Source organism: Bufo gargarizans, chromosome 1 (genome assembly GCF_014858855.1).
Source record: "Bufo gargarizans isolate SCDJY-AF-19 chromosome 1, ASM1485885v1, whole genome shotgun sequence".
Taxonomy (NCBI): domain Eukaryota; kingdom Metazoa; phylum Chordata; class Amphibia; order Anura; family Bufonidae; genus Bufo; species Bufo gargarizans.
In genome coordinates, this window is record NC_058080.1 from 507574044 (window position 1) to 507593506 (window position 19463).

Below are 19463 nucleotides of genomic sequence, written 5' to 3' on the forward strand. Positions count from 1 at the left end.
CATTTGAAGCCCCCTGATGCACCCCTAGAGTAGAAACTCCAAAAAAGTGACCCCATTTTAGAAACTACGGGATAGGGTGGCAGTTTTGTTGGTACAAGTTTAGGGTACATATGATTTTTGGTTGCTCTATATTACACTTTTTGTGCGGCAAGGTAACAAGAAATTGCTTTTTTGGCACCGTTTTTTTTTTTTGTTATTTACACCATTCATCTGACAGGTTAGATCATGACGTAATTTTAAAGAGCAGGTTGTCACGGACGCGGTGATACCCAATATGTATACAATTTTTTTTTATTTATGTACGTTTTACACAATTATTTCATTTTTAAAACAAAATAAATGTTTTAGTGTCTCCATAGTCTAAGAGCCATAGTTTTTTAAATTTTTGGGCGATTATCTTAAGTAGGGTCTCATTTTTTGTGGGATGAGATGACGGTTTGATTGGCACTATTTTGGGGTGCACATGACTTTTTGATTGCTTGCTATTACACTTTTTGTGACGGAAGATGACAAAAAATGGCTTTTTTTACACCGTTTTTATTTTAATTTTTTTACGGTGGTCATCTGAGGGGTTAGTTCATGTGATATTTTTATAGAGCCGTTCAATACGGACGCGGCGATACCTAATATGTATACTTTTTTTTTTTTATGTAAGTTTTACACAATGATTTCATTTTTGAAACAAAATAAATCATGTTTTAGTGTTTCCATAGTCTAAGAGCCATAACTTTTTCAGTTTTTGGGCGATTATCTTGGGTAGGGTATGATTTTTGCGGGATGAGATAACGGTTTGATTGTTACAATTTTGGCGTAGATGCGACTTTTTTGATCACTTTTATTACCTATTTTTGGGAAGTAGGGTGGGCAAAATTCCAATTTCATCATAGTTTTTAATTTTTTATTTTTATGGCGTTCACCGTTCGGGTAAAGTAACATGACCGTTTTATAGATCAGGTCGTTACGGACGCGGCGATACCAAACATGTGTAGGGAATTTTATTTTTTTCATTTTTAATCAGTGATAAATGTGTTTTTTGATTTTTACTTTATTTTTCACTTTTTTCACTTTTTTTTTGACCCAGACCCACTTGGTTCTTGAAGATCCAGTGGGTCTGATGTCTGTAAAATACAGTACAGAACCTATATAGGTATCTGTAACTGTATTTTACTTACACTGAACAGATCTATGCTTTCAGCACAGATCTGTTCAGCACCATGGACAGCAGGACGCCTGAGAGGCGTCCTGTTGCCATGGGAACCTTCCCCGTCTGCTCAGTAGTGGCCAGAACTTCGCAGACGGGGAAGGGTAAGGACGGGGCTTGGGGGGGCTGCCTGTGAGCTCTCTCCCTCTCCCATCGGGGGGCTGCAAAGGCACAGCAGCCCCCCGATCGGAGAGGGAGGGAGCTCCCTCTTACTGTTAACCTTTTCCATACAGCGGTCCGTACGGACCGCTGTATGGAAAGGGTTAAACGGCTGACATCGCATCACCGATGTCAGCCGTTTATACCAGGGTGCCAGCAATGTGCTGGCACCCTGGTATAACCCACTAGACGCCAACGATTACGCAATGGGAGGCGGGCGGGGGATCGCGATCCCGCCTACCGCACCGCCCGCCTCCCGCACCGCCCGCACCGCCCGCAACCCTCCCCCTGCACCTCCCACCGGGCAAAAATCACTAAGGGGTGCAGGGGGGAGGGATACATTTATATTTTACAAATGCAAAAGTTTCTGATCCCCGCGGTCAGGGACCGCGGGGATCAGAAACTGCAGAAATCGCAGCAAACCGCAGGTCTGAATTGACCTGCGGTTTGCCGCGATCGCCGACATGGGGGGGTCACGGGACCCCCCCGCGCATTTAGCCTAGGTGCCTGCTCAATGATTTGAGCAGGCACCGGGTTCCGATCACTGCCAGCCGCACGGCAGTGATCGAAAATGCACAGGGCGTACATGTACGCCCTGTGTCCTTAAGTACCAGGGCACAAGGGCGTACCTGTACGCCCTGTGTCCTTAAGGGGTTAAACTGACTGACACAACATTTACACTAACATAGTAACATAGTTTATAAGGCTGAAAAAATACATCTGTCCATCCAGTTCAGCCTGCTATGCTGCAAGTTGATCCAGAGGAAGGCAAAAAAAAGCTGAGGTAGAAGCCAATTTTCCTCACTTTAGGGGAAACAAATTCCTTCCTGACTCCAATCAGGCAATCAGAATAACTCCCTGGATCAACAACCCATTTCTAGTAGCTATAACCTGTAATATTATTACACTCCAGAAATACATCCAGGCCCCTCTTGAACTCTTTTAGTGAATTCAGCATCACCACCTCCTCAGGCAGAGAGTTCCATACCGTAAAAAAGAATCCTCTTCTATGTTTGTGTACAAACCTTCTTTCCTCCAGACGCAGAGAATGTCCCCTCGTCACAGTCCTTTGATAATCTTTCTGGGCACTGTAGTCCACCCATTCTATTTATTACTTTAGCTGCTCTCCTCTGAACCCTCTCCAGCTCTGCTATGTCTACCTTGTTCACAGGTGAGTTGTAAAATGCCAGGACTATGTTCTCATCACGGGCATCTATGCTCCTTTTGATGCAACCCATTATCTTATTGGCCTTGGTAGCAGCTGCCTGACACTGGTTTCTACTGCTTAATTTGCTGTTCACTAAAATTCCTAGGTCCTTTTCCATGTCAGTGTTACCCAGTGTTTTACCATTTAGTATGTACAAGTGACTTGCATAATTCCTTCCCATATGCATAATCTTACATTTGTCAGTGTTAAACCTCATCTGCCACTTCTCTGCCCAAGCCTCTGTAGTAGTATACTGTCCTCTTCCTTGTTAATTACTTTACAAAGTTTAGTGTCATCTGCAAAAATTTATATTTTACTGTGCAAGCCTTCTACAAGATCTTTAATAAATATACTGAAGAGAATACTGACCCCTGTAGTACTCCACTAGTGACAGTGACCCAATCTGAGTGTGTACCATTAATAACCACCCTCTGTTTTCTATCACTGAGTCAGTTTCTTACCCACAGGCATTTTCTCCCAGTCCAAGCATTCTCGTTTTATATACAGTACTAACCTTTTATGTGGTACAGTGTCAAATGCTTTGGAGAAGTCCAGATATACAACATCCATTGACATCCATTGATTCGCCGGTCAAGTCTAGAACTTACCTCCTCATAGAAACTGATTAAATTTGGTGTGCTTTTGGTGGGTTTGGAACTAATGGTGGTCTGTGGATGGCACTATTACTGGGGATCTGTGGATGGCACTATTATGGGGGATCTGTGAAGGACACTGTTATGGGGGGGATCTGTGAAGGACACGGTTATGGGGGGGATCTGTGAAGGACACTGTTATGGGGGGGATCTGTGAAGGACACTGTTTTGGGGGATCTGTGGATGACTCACTGTTATGGGGGGATCTGTGGGTGATGCACTGTTATGGGGGGTTATGTGATGAACACTGTTATGGGGGGATCTGTGAAGGATACTGTTACAGAGGGGGATCTGTGGCTGACACTGTTATGGGGGATCTGTGGATGTCACTGTTTAAATATGTGCCATCCACAGACCCCTTCCCCCCCCCCCGCCCATAACAGTGCCATCCACCGACCCCCCCCAGCCCATAACAGTGCCATCCACAGACCCCCCACCCCTTAACAGTGCCATCCACAGATGTCCCCCATAAAACTGTCATCAACAGATTTCCCCCCCAACGTTCCAGTTCTGCAGTATACAAATATAAAATGTCTCATTCAATTAAAAGTGATTAAACATGCCCCCTCACTCCTAATATTACTGTACACTACACACTAACAACTTCTGTACAACGCAGGCAGGCCCTCATGCTTCATTCATAAAGTAGGCGGCGCAGGCACGTGACATCAGGGAATTACGCTGCCGCCCGCCTGGCCTGCCTGCCTGCATTCTACAGAAGCTGTTAGTGTGTACGGTAATATTAGGAGTGAGGGGGCATGTTTAATCACTTTTAATTGAATGAGACATTTTATATCTGCATAATGCAGCACTGGAGCGGCGGGGCCGGAGTACAGTGACTGCACCGCCCCGCCACAATTGCCGGCCCCCAGCTCCTCCTCCCAGTCCCTCCCCGGTCACTCATACATCGCAGCCTGCGATGTAAATATGTCAGCATTCGCCCCATAAGACGCAGGGGCATTTCTCCCCATTTTTTGGGGGGGGGGGAAAGTGCGTCTTATGGGGCGAAAAATACGGTACATTTTGTACAAAATTATTTGGCCCCGTCTGCCACATGTCAAGGCGATCTCTGTAAGACGGGAACCTAACACCAAATGCTACCTCTTATGTGCCATAACGGCCACCATAAAATTCAGGGAGTGCAGGTTCCACATGCATGCTGGGTTCACTCTGCTTTTTATCATTCTTGGTGCCAAAATGTAGGGGATGCAGCTACCAGAACATTTTTTATTACTATGGCATTATTGTACTTTATTTAGTTTGCAGAGTGCTGTTGCATTGTGTTTTTTTATTTTTATTTGTGTTTCTAGCCATGACAGCGCGCACCTGCGCATTGGGATGTGCTGACTAACCCCCTTTTTCTTTGATCCCTCATGAAGCCATGCTGATATGGCGTTATTTGCTTATTTTCATTGAGGTACTCCAAGATAGCGTCTCAGAGAAAACCTTCAAACAGTTTGCCTACGAGAGATGTTAAACCTACCGGCCTATAGTTTCAAGGCTCTGTTTTTGGACCCTATTTGAATATTGGCACCACATTTGCTATGCGCCAATCCTGTGTCAGTATAGAGCCCTTAAATATCAGAAATAAGGGTCTGGCTATGACATTACTTAATTCTCTTTTCCACAAAAGATGGCGGAGACAGCACACCAAATGAAGTTGCTATTTGAGTTTTATTCGTACAGTAGTACACACGATTACATTTTACGGCTTATGCAACGTTTCGGGCCCTAATACGGTACCCTTTGTGAAGCTTGAGCCTGGGTTATGACAGGTATGGCGTGGTGCTGCTAGGACGCTGATCAATCGCAATTTATATATTTGGCGCTATAAATTGCGATTGATCCAATTGCAGGGTTAAATCTGGGAAAAGCCCCCGGGCCGGACGGGATACCATTGGAGGTATACTCCAAATATGTGGAGATTTTGGCACCACAGCTCCTGCGCATGTACAAGGCGTCTCTGAGCAGTGGGGTCCTTCCGGAGACATTGTACAAGGCTTCCATTGTAGTCTTATTAAAACCTGATAAGGAACCTATAGAGTGTGGGTCATACCGGCCCATTTCACTGTTAAATCTAGACTACAAGATCCTAACTAAAATATTTGCGAATAGACTGAACAGAGTCATATCTACTATCATACATGACGACCAATCAGGCTTTATTCCAGGTAGATCTACCTCTAGTAATATACGCAGAGCGCAGGCTATTGCCCAGCTGGGTTGTGCGGATGGGAGGCCATGGGCGCTGGCGGCCTTGGACACTGCCAAAGCGTTTGATTCCTTCGAGAGGCCCTTCTTAGTGCAGGTCCTGCAGTTTTTTGGCTTTGGTCCTGGGTTTACCAAGTGGATCAATATACTATATAGCTCCCCATCTGCGAACATCATGATTAATGGCTCCTTATCACCCACATTTAGGCTATACAGAGGTACCAGGCAGGGGTTCTCCCTGTCTCCCTTGTTATTTGCGGTTGCCATCGAACATCTGGCGCTGAGAATTCGTCAGGATGCAGTCTATAGAGGTGTGGGGTTGGGAGGCAGGGAGGACAGGCTGGGTTTATATGCTGACGATCTTATTTTTTACATGGATTCCGTAGAGTGCACTTTACCGAGAGCAATATCCATTATTGAGCAATTTGGTGCATTCTCCGGACTATGTATAAACTGGGCCAAGTCGGCCATTATGCCTTTATGGACCTCAGCCTGGCCAGCGGTGTACCGGAATCTATTAGTGGTGGACGGATTTAAATATCTGGGAGTGATTATTACTAAAGTCCCGGAGTCCTCTCATTTGCTGAAGATAGTCCCCCCCGGTAGCATACTTCATGGACAAGTTTAAATCCTGGAATACTTTACCGCTGTCCACGATGGGCCGGGTAAACTTAATCAAAATGGTTCTTCAGCCCAAAGCCTTATACCTATTAGAACACGCTTGTACACCTGTCCCACGAGTATTCTTTGATAAGCTACACTCCCTTATGGCGACATTTATCTGGGGTAGGAATAGAAGAAAATTAGCCGTCAAGTCTCTACAGAGGAGTTGGGATCAGGGTGGAGCAGCTCTGCCAGACTTGCATCTATATTTCCTTGCTGGTCAGTTGAGATATCTGGTGCCATGGGTGACCCGGGACGTGCTTCCTAGTTCTGAATACTATTTGCGGGAATTTTTGCAGCTTCCCACCCTGTGGCCTGTACTCGAGGGCCGATCTTCGGTGTCGGGCTCGCTCCTACCGATTCATAAATTGGCGCACCAGGTATGGGGAGCTGCAAAGTTGCAGCAATATAAGGACCTACCAGAGGATATACCATTGTGGAACAACCCGATGTTTCCGCATCTGTTGCAGAGTGAATGGGAGGTGATTTGGAGAGGATATGGGGTGTGCTGTTTGAAAGATCTATATGAAAAGGGTATACTGTTCTCCTTCTCACAGCTGCAGTCCAAAGTGGGTGTTTTGAGGTCACACTTTTTCAGATATCTGCAATTGAGACATGCCCTCCAAGCTCAGTTGAAGGATCTGAATAGGCCGGTGTCAGTTTATCCCCTGATAGGGGTCTTCAGGACCCAAGGCCCGAAGGGATTGATATCCGCCATTTATGCACACTTACTTGGTCTCAAAATTTCAGAGGGAATATACCTACTTTGACGGGTGAGGAATGGGGAGAAGCTCTGGAGGCTCCGGTGGCTGTATCCCCATCTCTCAATAACAGATTGACACAGCTCTTCATTTTAAATAGATGTTATTTGACCCCAACCAGGCTTTTTAAAAGGGGTAGGAGGCAGAACACGGAGTGCCATAGGTGCTCACTGGCGAATGCGGACTTCTGGCATCTAATATGGGATTGTAGTCACATACAATTGTTTTGGAAAGGAGTGGTGGATGTGGTCTCGTCCCTGATTCCGGACTCACTAATTGTTTGTCCCAAATCTTGCCTTCTGGGTATAGTGGAAGATGAGTCACGATCACGTTACACTCTCACCCTCATTAGGGAAACCCTATTTTTGGCCAGGAAAGCCATTGCAATTAGATGGATGGCGGACAGACCTCCTACGGTTGGACAGTGGAAGACCTTGGTCAATAACATTATTCCCTTCGAGAGGATTATGTACTCTCGCAGGGGTTGCCCTCAAAAATTTGAGAAAATATGGGGTCCATGGTGTGCTTCCCATCTGACTGCTACGACGGCCCATCTGCATTCGATGGATTGAGGGGTGTTCCCGCCTGAATGAGAGTTATCAGGTTCTGTTGAAGCGTTTCACTTGCATGCCGTAAATCATAATATGACCTGTAATGCATGGCCTAATGACGTCAGACAAATGATGTATTGTGGATACTGAATACTGTTTTTTGCTCTTTGTAATGACAAGAACTGCATGCTATGGCAATATTCTCTATGCAACACTGTACGACTCTGTTCAATGTAAGAATCCTTGAATGTACTGTTACATAACTTGCTTATCATTTTCCAATAAAGCGAGTTTAATAAAAAATTGCGATTGATCAGCGTCCTAACAGCACCACGCCATACCTGTCATAACCCAGGCTCAAGCTTGACAAAGGGTACCGTATTAGGGCCCGAAACGTTGCATAAGCCGTAAAATGTAATCGTGTGTACTACTGTACGAATAAAACTCAAATAGCGATAAAAGGGATAAAGGACGGCTCACCTCTGGTTTGGGATGGCAAGGTGCACCAAAACAGATGTTGTACCCAATCACCAAGAACAATAATATTAAAAAGAAGTAAAATGGGCACTCATATATCTAGATCACAAGGTAGGCAAAGCGACTCAAATGATATATTAATTTATTAATAGCGATAAGTTGAACAAATTTATATGAGCAATACACAATAATAATGTACCCTAAATAGAACTAATTTCCCGAAATCAAAATAAAATGATAAAACTTATAAAATTGATAAAATGAGCATACAACTGTCCACTGTTATAGCTGATAAAAAATCCAAGTATCCAATCCAGTGTTAATAGGTCCAGTCTGACATTAGCAGATGTAACACAGTACTTTTGTCTTCTATTATCTACAACAGTGGTTTACAGCAAATATATCTCCAGAAAAAGGATAAATAAATAGATAGATCAGTGAGTGAATAAATAAATGAATAGTAAGTGCACAGTGACTAATGGTGACCAATGGGTAAAATGCAGCATAAAATGTTACATAAAATCCACTGGATCAACAATATATAATTGAAAAACAATTGGTGAGATGATGTGTATGAATGAATAAATAAATAAATAAGTATATTTCTGAAGAGTCAATAAAGTGGCTGTATACCACTGATGCCGCAGTGTTTCTTTAGTGGTAGAACATGTGGCCTAAAATCCTGGCTTGGTCCGTACAATTGTCCACAAATATATTCAATTTGAGCAGATATCTGCCTGAATAGGCTGTATGTTTGAACAACCGCAATATATGCGGCAGGATACTTGAGCAATGGTATAGATATGTCCAGCAATATTACGCAATATTCAAACAGCAAATCAAGATGTTTGGGCAGCAATATACATATATCCAGCAGTATTATGGAGCTAAATGGCTCTTACTCACATATCGTCCTATTCCCACCGTGGCGTCCCACGTGGTGTAGATGCAAACAGGACTTGCCTTTGGATAACACAGCTGAATTAGCTGCTAACGATGCTGTATCCACCCGGCTGTGAGCAGAAGTGCTGGCTGTGTCACGCTGCAGATCCACGTCCAATGTCTTTGCTTGAGGTAGATAGATATTCTGCCTCTTTGGATCGATGATAATAGTCCTTTTAGAAAGCGCTTTCAATCCAATACCGTACAAAGTTGTTGCCGGTGTATTGTCAGATCCAATTGCTCCTTGCCAGACGCGTTTCAAAGGCTACCTGCCTTCTTCCTCAGTGGCTAGCCTTTGAAACGCGTCTGGCAAGGAGCAATTGGATCTGACAATACACCGGCAACAACTACACCACGTGGGACGCCACGGTGGGAATAGGACGATATGTGAGTAAGAGCCATTTCTATTCAGAAATATACTTATTTATTTATTCATTCATACACATCATCTCACCAATTGTTTTTCAATTATATATTGTTGATCCAGTGGATTTTATGTAACATTTTATGCTGCATTTTACCCATTGGTCACCATTAGTCACTGTGCACTTACTATTCATTTATTTATTCACTCACTGATCTATCTATTTATTTATCCTTTTTCTGGAGATATATTTGCTGTCAACCACTGTTGTAGATAATAGAAGACAAAAGTACTGTGTTACATCTGCTAATGTCAGACTGGACCTATTAACACTGGATTGGATACTTGGATTTTTTATCAGCTATAACAGTGGACAGTTGTATGCTCATTTTATCAATTTTATAAGTTTTATCATTTTATGTTGATTTCGGGAAATTAGTTCTATTTAGGGTACATTATTATTGTGTATTGCTCATATAAATTTGTTCAACTTATCGCTATTAATAAATTAATATATCATTTGAGTCGCTTTGCCTACCTTGTGATCTAGATATATGAGTGCCCATTTTACTTCTTTTTAAAACTCAAATAGCAACTTCATTTGGTGTGCTGTCTCCGCCATCTTTTGTGGAAAATTGTATACAAGACACCTGGGGTGGAAGGAATCGTTTGGAGGCGTGCACCCACAAAAGCCCTATACACGAGTGCTGTGGTCACCTTTGATTGGAATATTACTTAATTCTCTTAGGATACGGGGGTGTATGCCATCTGTCCTGGCAATTTGTCTATTTTAATCTTTTTAAGACGCCACTATACTTCTTCCCGGGTCAGACAGGGCACTTTTAATGGGAAATTTACTGTTACATTCTGCATGTCATCTGACAGTTTATTTTCCTTAGTGATTACAGTGGAGAAACAAATATATAATAGCTTTGCTTTCTCCTCATCACTCTCTGCAACTCCCCCCTCATTACTCTGTAAAGGGCCGACAACTTCAAATTTATACTTTTTACCATTTATATAATTGAAGAACGTTTTAGGGTTAGTTTCACGCTCTTTGGCAATTACCGTATTTTTCGCCCTATAAGACGCACCTAGGTTTTACAGAAGGAAAATAAGAAAAAAATATTTTTCATTAGACCTCAGGTCAGACCAGCAATCAGACTTCCAATGTTAATAAGACCCCAATAAGACCTCAGATCAGACCCCAATGTGAATGACCCCCAGTCAGTTGGCAAAATTTGTATTTTTGTTCCTCCTGAAGAAACACTTTTGAATGACAATTGGGAGGTTATTACTTTATGGTCACTATTTCCCAGGTGTCCCCTGGCCTGGACATCTGTGGTTCTGTCAGGTCTATTGGTTAATACTAAGTCCAGTATGGCCGTCCCTCTAGTCTAGACTGTATACTGATTGGTGCAGCAGATACAATAGACTGTTGACTGATCGGAGCAGCATTTACATTAGACTGTGGACTGACCGGTGCAGCATTTACACTACACTGTAAACTGACTGGCACAACATTTACAATAGACTGTGGACTGACTGGCACAACATTTACAATAGACTGTGGACTGACTGGCACAGCATTTACATTAAACTGTGAACTGACTGGTGCAGCATTTACACTACACTGTGAACTGACTTGTACAACATTTACACTAGACTGTAGACTGATTGGTGCAACATTTTCACTAGACTGTGAACTGACTGGTGCAGCATTTACACTAGACTATGGACTGACTGGTGCAGCATTTACACTAGACGGTAGACTGACTGGTGCAGCATTTACACTAGACTTTGGACTGACCGGAGCAGCAGTTACAGTAGACTGTGGACTGACCGTAGCAGCATTTGCACAAGATTTTGGACTGACCGTAGCAGCAGTTACACTAGACTATGGACTGATTGGTGCAGCATTTACACTAGACTGTGGACTGACTAACACAGCATTATCCCCTTCCTGACTGCCATACGGCTATATATGTGCTATCTGCACATACCCCGTGCAGCTAGCGCGTGTATAAACGTCATGGCAGCTCTTTAATCCAAGCGCTGCAAAGCGCTTGGATTAAAGCTTCTGCCCCTGGACTGCTGCTGTCACAGACAGTGTACAGTCCAGTAATGCTGGCAAGGGACCAATCAGAGTGGTCCCTTGCGGGAGTCGCACAGATTGGTTAGTCTGTGCAAACTAACCAATCAGATTGCGGCAATGTTAAAATGCCGGTTTCAGGCTCTGATCTGTACTCTGCAGTTCGGAGCCTGAAATCAGGCACTGGCTGCTGTGTACCCCGATCTGTGCCCCCTGATGTCTTCCTGTGGCCTGTCTGCCCCTTGATGTCTTCCCTGGTGTCCGCAGGTTGTGGATGTGTTTCCTTCATGCCCTGCCCCCATCTGTGCCAGCCCTGCCCCCATCTGTGCCGGCCCTGCCCTCATTTCGACCCCCCCCCCCCCCCTGCCCCTGGTGGGTCCCCCTACTATTTGTGATGGCGGCAGCTCCGTTCCTGAGCCACCGCCATCAGCAGCGAGTGTCAGCTGTATTCTGACACACTGCTGTAACCCCTTTGATGCCGCGGCATCCAAGGGGTTAACAGAGGGAGGGGGCTGCCTCTCTCCATTATCGGGCTGCCGCGCTACGATGGTAGCGCCCTATGGTTGCCATGGCAACTTGACGCCTTGCAAAGGCGTCCAGTGTTGCCATCTATCAGTGTAAAACTGATAGTATTATACTTTGCAATGCAAGAGTATAGTACAGCCATCAGCCCCACTGGATCTTCAATATCCAAGTAGGACTTGATAAAAAAAGCATGAAAATAGAAAAAGTACAAAAAATAAATAAATAAAAATGTAAATGAAAAATAAAATAAATTGCCTTTTCCTATATCTGCTCATTTACAAGAGATTAAAAAATAGAAAATAAATAAATAAACTACACATATTAGGCATCACCGAATCCGTAACGACCGGCTCTATAAATATATCACATGATCCACGCTGTCCGATAAACACCATAAAAATAAAAACTGTGTCAAAGCCATTTTTGGCACCCTATATAAAAAAAAGTAAGCGATCAAACACTAAGCGATCAAAAAGACGTATGTACTACAAAATAGTACCAATAAAACCGTCACCTCATCCCGCAAAAAATGAGCCCCAACATAAGAAAATCGCTTATAAAATAAAAAAAACTATAGCTCTTAGAACGTGGAGACACTAAAAGATCATATATTTTTTTTTTTTTAATATTCTTTTGTGTTAAATTGAAATAAATTTTAAAAAGTAGACATATTAGGTATTGCGCGTCCGTAACAACCAGTTCGATAAAAATATCACATGACCTAACCCCTCAGCTGAACACCGTAAAAAAATAAATCTGTGCCAAAAAAGCAATTTTTTGGTCACCTTACTTCCCAAAAAAAAACACCAAGCAATCAAAAAGTCGTATGCCTCCCAAAATCAACTCATCCTGCAAAAAATGAGACCCTATTTAAGACAATTGGTCAAAAAAATTAAAAAGCTATGGCTCTCAGACTATGGAGACACTAAAACATCATTTTTTTGTTTAAAAAATTCTATTATTGTGTGAAGATTAAATAAATAAGAAAAAGTATACATATTAGGTATTGACACGTCCAAAATGATCTGCTCTATAAAAATTTCACAGGACCTAACCCTTCAGGTGAACGCTGTAAAAATAAATAAATAAAAACTGTTCCAAAACAACCAATTTTTTTTGTCACCTTGCCCCCTAAAGTGTAATAATAAATGATCAAAAAATCATATGTACCCAAAAATGATACCACTAAAAACATCAACTCTTTCTGCAAAAAACGAGTCCCCGCACAAGACAATCGGCAGAAAACTAAAAAAAATAAGGCGTTCAGAAAATGACACAAAAACATATTTTTTTTTTCATAAACAACAAACATAGACAGTAGACATATTTGATATCATTGCGTACGTAACAATCTGCAGCACTTACAGTAGACTGTGGACTGACCGGAACAGCCTTTACACTAGACTATGGACTGATTGGTACAGAATTTACACTAGACTGTAAACTGATAGGAGCAGCATTTACATTAAAATTTGAACTGATTAGGCTACTTTCACACTAGCGTTCGATCGGATCCGTTCTGAACGGATCCGATCATAATAATGCAGACGGAGGCTCCGTTCAGAACGGATCCGTCTGCATTATTTTGGCATATGAAAGCTAAGTGTGAAAATAGCCTCGGACGGATCCGTCCAGGCTTTCAATGTAAAGTCAATGGGGGACGGATCCGCTTGAAGATTGAGCCATATTGTGGCATCTTCAAACGGATCCGTCCCCATTGACTTACATTGTAAGTCTGGACGGATCCGCACGGCCAGGCGGACACCCGAACGCTGCAAGCAGCGTTCAGCTGTCCGCCTGTCCGCGCGGAGGCGAGCGGAGCGGAGGCTGAACGCCGCCAGACTGATGCAGTCTGAGCGGATCCGCATCCATTCAGACTGCATCAGGGCTGGACGGAAGCGTTCGGGTCCGCTCGTGAGCCCCTTCAAACGGAGCTCACGAGCGGACAGCCGAACGCTAGTGTGAAAGTAGCCTTACAGTGTTTATAAAGGGCAGTAATATTTGGCATATTAAAAATCTCTTGTTAGCCAGTTATCTAAAAAAGCATGATTTTAATATAGTTGGTTGTTGAATGATGGTGGCAGCAGCTGACAGGCATGCATGGCACTATGGCAGCTATGGTTGCGTTTAAAAATAATGGGGGTCCCCATCAGATCTTTACCCAGAGACCTCCTCAATGCTTAATCCAGTCCTGTGAGGTGACACAGAGAAAAGAGTCATATAGCCACAAATATCCAATAGATCTGGGTCCCCTCATGCCCATCTTGTGACTGCTGTGAATGGAGAGGTTTTCATATATATGCAATTCTCTCCATTAACTTAAAAGGAATTACTGAAAATAGAAGCGTAAGCTTACACAAGCGCAAGGGGTATTACGACTGGCATCTAATGCCATTTTTACATATTAACTTTCGAGTGTAACATGAATGTACAAATATCATTAATATTTTTCAACTGAAAATGCATGTAAATATGCATACAAACATTGTCAGTTCTGTGAGCAATTAAATAAAACACAAGCTTGCTGCACAATTTTATGGATCAACTCTTTCCTTGGGGTTGTTGTGCAGTTTTGAGGCACATGTGTGAACATGGATTTAGTGCCATCTGGATTCTACTTACTTTGTCTGCAGGTATCAGGCCTAATGAGGTATAAATAATTTTACTAATTTGATCTAAAGTTCTAAAAAGGTGACTTTAAACCTATGACTATGGTGAACCATACAGTGTGGATAATTTGCTGCAGCCTTGTGACATTGATAATACTAATTTACTCTAATATTGTCACAGTGGGGAGTGGGAGAAAGCTCCCCACCATATAGCGTAGGAAAACGGCGAAGCAGCTATGCCTGGAAACCAGGAAAAGGGAGCAGGTCACCTGACTCCTAACCGTATGAGCCGACCCAGATGGTAGGTGGGCTCATACACAGGAACCTCAGACCCTGAGTCACCCTGAAGATCCCTGAAATAAGGTTAGGAGCAGGAGACGACCTGTTCATCCTGACACAGATGAACAGGAGTCTCCAACGGCCTAGCTGCAAGGAAAGGACAGCCAGTGAACAGCCACTGAAACGGCAGGTAAGAGCCCAGAAACAACACGCACTTACCTGCCGCAGCCACAACGACAACTGGACCCCCATGCAGACAGAAAGCATGGCGGCCCCAGGCAGAGCTGCTCACCGACTAGTGATTCCCCCTCCGGGAAACCCTGACACCCCCTTCCGGAGACACCACATGCCAGACATGTAACGACAACTAGACATACAACAGACCCCTCACATAACCCACACCAAACATAGATACAAGGGAAGGAAAAGACATAGGGGAGACATCAAGGTGACATTGATGTCTAGCTAGGAGACCCTCCCACTGGACACACCAGCCAGATAATTAACCCCTCCGGCACTAGACAGGGAAGGACCCTGGGGAAAGGAGGAGCCACCTATATGCCGCAACAACACATTGCCGCAGGCAACAGCATGTACGGCAACTGTGTCAAGGTGCACACAACAGAGACCGTGACAAATATCTCTGTGTTCTTTTCAAAAGGCATTTGTAAAGTCCCTCCTAAAGGTCCTTTAACACCAGGGGTGCACAATCTGCAGCCCGGGAGCCACATGCAGTCCTCGATATCATTCGGTCACCATCTGGTAACATACATGTATGTCTATGTCTTGTCGGTGCTCACATTAATTTTTCATGTATTCGCCCATTAGATGGGAGTCCTGACATTTATGATATATACTGTATGTTCGATATGCCATAAATACAGTATTTTAGTTGGTAATAAGCTTTTAAGTTTTACTTTCGGCCCTTGGGATTGGTTCATTCTCACAGTGTGGCCCCAACTAGAAAAGCTTGTGCACCCCTGTTTTACACGGACCGTAATCAGGCTGATTATCAGGAAGAAATTAAATGTTCCTGATAATTTCCTGATTGCCCAGCAGAGATGAATCTACATTTATCCCCATATGTCCTCTGTATGGGGATAAGCAGTCGTTACAGTGATCAGTTGTCCCTCTAGAAAATCATCGTTCTTGGGCAGCAGATCCCTGTTTAGACAGTACAATCTGGTGCACTGTAATGATGAGTTCACACATAATCTGTCTGATAAAAAGAACTGGACAGAATATCTGATAATGAGTTGGTGTTTCTGCATCAGTGTTCTTACCTTTTATACAGCATCTTACATTTAGAATCGGCGGTGGATACTCTCAAGATATGTAGAGGCCGACACCTCTACATAAACTTCGGCGATCCAGCGCTAGGGCTTATTAAGACCAGTGTCTAAAACGCCTGTCTTAATAAATGTGCCCCATAATTTGTAAAATGTAAATGTCTGTTATTCTATTATATTGATTACTTTTTTTTCTTTCAGAAACCCTACATCCTTCCAGTGTCGCCCATCTTCACTTCGTGAATCCACTTTACCTGGATCCAATTCCTCTGCAAATTCTGAATTGCACTGCCTCCCACGCCATAACCTTATGTTTCTTAAAACTCACAAGACAGGCAGTAGCACAATCCTTAACATCTTGTTCCGTTATGGAGAGAAGCATCGACTCCGGTTTGCCTTCCCTCGTGGACGCAATGATTTTGACTACCCGAGCTATTTCCAGCGATGGCAAGTTGAGGGATACCATCCTGGCTTATGTTATAATATAATTTGCAATCACCTGCGATACCACCATTCAGAGGTAAACCTGCTCATACCCCCACATACAGTGTTTGTCACTGTGCTGAGAAATCCAGCTCTTCTCTTTGAATCTTCATTTCAGTACTTTGCACGTATTGTACCCTTAACTTGGAAGTTACCAGGTGCTACAAGTGAGCAGAAGATGGACACCTTCTTGCGCAACCCAAGGAACTACTATGATTCCAATGGATTCAGTGCTCACTACCTGCATAACTTGTTGACATTTGACCTTGGCTATGACAATGAAATGGATATTGAAGACTCTGCAGTATCAAATTTACTTAAGCAACTTGATAGTCGCTTTCATTTAATTATGCTGTTAGAGTATTTTGATGAGTCTTTGCTGCTCTTGCGTGACTTGATGTGTTGGAACATGGATGACATACTTTACTTTAAACTTAATGCCCGAAAAGACTCTACTGGCTCACGTTTAAGCCCAGAGATATACCGACTAGCTCAGCAATGGAATGCACTAGACGCACTTATCTACCAACATTTCAATGCAACATTCTGGAAAAAGGTAGAGAAGTATGGAGTGGAGAGGATGAAAATGGATGTCCTAGAATTAAGGAGGCGAAATGAAGAACTTAAACAAGAGTGCATTGCAGGGGGTGGCCCAGTAGATGCCAGCAAGATACAGGAATCTGGCCTTCAGCCGTGGCAACCTTTGGGGAAAATATCTATCCAAGGATATAACCTCCGAAAAAACATTTCACCCAAACACAGACAGCTGTGTAGGAATATGCTGACTCCTGAATTACAGTACATGAGCCGGCTGGGGGCAGACCTGTGGGTCACACGATTATGGAGTAAAATTAGAGCCCTGCTGAACTGGTGACTGGTGAATAGAGAAGAAATTATGTGCTTCAAATGTGCTGGGACCTACATGCAGTATTTGAGTTGACCAAAAGGCAATAAAAGCAAGCTGAGATAAAAGCAGGATGCTATAAAGAGTGAACACTTTGTGATGATGTTACTTTATACCCGCTCAAGTATTTGTCTAGAATCAGTATTTTAGGCATGGTATGTTAACTGCGTAAAATATCTTCTGAACAGGGTGTCTTTGTACCAGTGAAAGACTGAGAGAATCATTAACTGTGCACTGGTTTCAATTCATGGCTCTGACTCAGTCACGTCAGATGGACAGCTGGGAGGATTTTATGAATATAGTCTTTATAAAAATAAAAAAAACATTAGAATTGCTCTCACTTTGGGACAACAGGGGTGGATAATGTATCTTTATGGTCATGTATGAAGCCCCAGCTCCAGGACTAATTGTGTATGCTTTAAACTAATGTTTTTTTTGTAGTCCTTTTGGAATTGTTCAGTTTTATTATCATATAGAAGCTCAGCAAGATGACTCTATCCATTAGGGATGTCTCGATCTTTCAGCACAATTAAGATTAGCAATAGACCTCATTTTACAATTGCATTTTGAGATCACAGTGTTTTAGGACGTGTGTTTATATAGAGCTGCAAATGGCATAAATGTGCAGTCACTTGAAGCAACCAGTTAGATAATATAATTATAATATCTTGCACTAAAATTAATAGTTAGTTACTTTCTGATTGGTTGAAACCGCTATGGACGATAAATGTACATACTATGCTCTATGTAAGCTTTTTTTTGTTAAATAAACCTAAAGATTGTTTGTCTTGTTGTGCAGTTATATAAGCCAAGAAAAACTTTCAGGGTCGTAAGAGTTATCTGGGATCTATACCTGTACGGTCATTGTACAGGGTGACTGACCATGGGGTCAGAGCTATAGGCGCAGGGGTGTTTGCCTTTACTACGTATAAACATCAAATTACCGTTGGCTCCAAACAATTCAATTGCTGTGTGTTGCAAGCTCAAAACACCACCCCAAAACAAGAGTACACAGCAATATAATATATAAAGTACATATTTTATTATTCAAATATACAAAAAATAAAAAAATAAAAAATAAATATATATATATATATATATATATATATATATATATTATATATATCTATAAAAATTCCAGTACTAGCAGCATACATACAAAGGAATAAAGAAAACCGGACCACATCAAAATGTCATATGTCAATCTATACAACCCCTGGATGAAAGATATTCATGTTCAATTTCCTTTTACACAACCTAGACCAATAGGAAAGAGGGACATTAGGTTTACCCCGAACTGCAAAGTGCACCCTCCTTGTTGGAAAAAGTCAGAGAATTCCAATATAAATAACAAATAAAGTGCATAGTGCAATAAAATAGACAATTCATCAAAGAGTAATACTATAGCATAATACCGACCAATGTATTCCTGACACCGACACCCGTTTCGCAGTCGCTTCCTCAGGGAATAAATAGTATAGTGTGCTCCTTATCCTTATATACCCTACTAATTGAAACATCTAAAACAAGTGTGAAATACCTTTAGAAAATGTGCCGACCCATGTACTTAGGGTGTGGATATGGCGTGCGTTCCACGCTGGAACGCATGATGTTGCATTCAGTTCCTAGTAGGGAACCATCTCCTGGTTATCTCACTAGAGATCCACCCACAAATGGTGGAAAGTGAATATATAAAAATGGAAGAGAGAGGCTGAAATTCATTATAAGGTGCCGATTTAGACCTCCATAAATGTAGATATATTCTAGGAGGAGGCGGATCAGAGGCGCAATCCACAGTGGAACGCATATACCCAAGCCGGATATCCAGCATGTGCACCACCGTAGAACGTAGATCCCAATCCACCCTCTCCAGGCGTCTGATTGCGTTCCAAACTGGAATGCATCGTTCACTACAGCATCAATCGACCATATTGAAAAGATATGCACATAAGTTCATAGTTATATTGTCATGATTATAGATGATGATAAGTTGGCTATAATCGCAATACTATAAATCAATTCATAAAATATATATATTGTGCTAAAGTGTATAGAAAAGTCTTGGGATTGGTGTATATCTCACCCAGGCTCCT

The 19463-nt window shown here is 42.6% G+C and overlaps 1 protein-coding gene across 2 annotated transcripts in view; it reads left to right on the top strand.

Annotated features, from left to right (window-relative positions):
* Positions 1 to 18157, top strand: part of GAL3ST1 (galactose-3-O-sulfotransferase 1) — a 117251-nt gene extending 99094 nt beyond the window's left edge. For both annotated transcript variants that reach the window (XM_044288475.1, XM_044288484.1), the window contains exon 3: positions 16185 to 18157. In XM_044288475.1, the coding sequence (XP_044144410.1) occupies positions 16185 to 17340 (1156 nt within the window). In that variant the 3' untranslated portion in view covers positions 17341 to 18157. The remainder of the gene's footprint in view (positions 1 to 16184) is intronic.
* The last annotated feature ends 1306 nt before the right edge of the window (positions 18158 to 19463 follow it).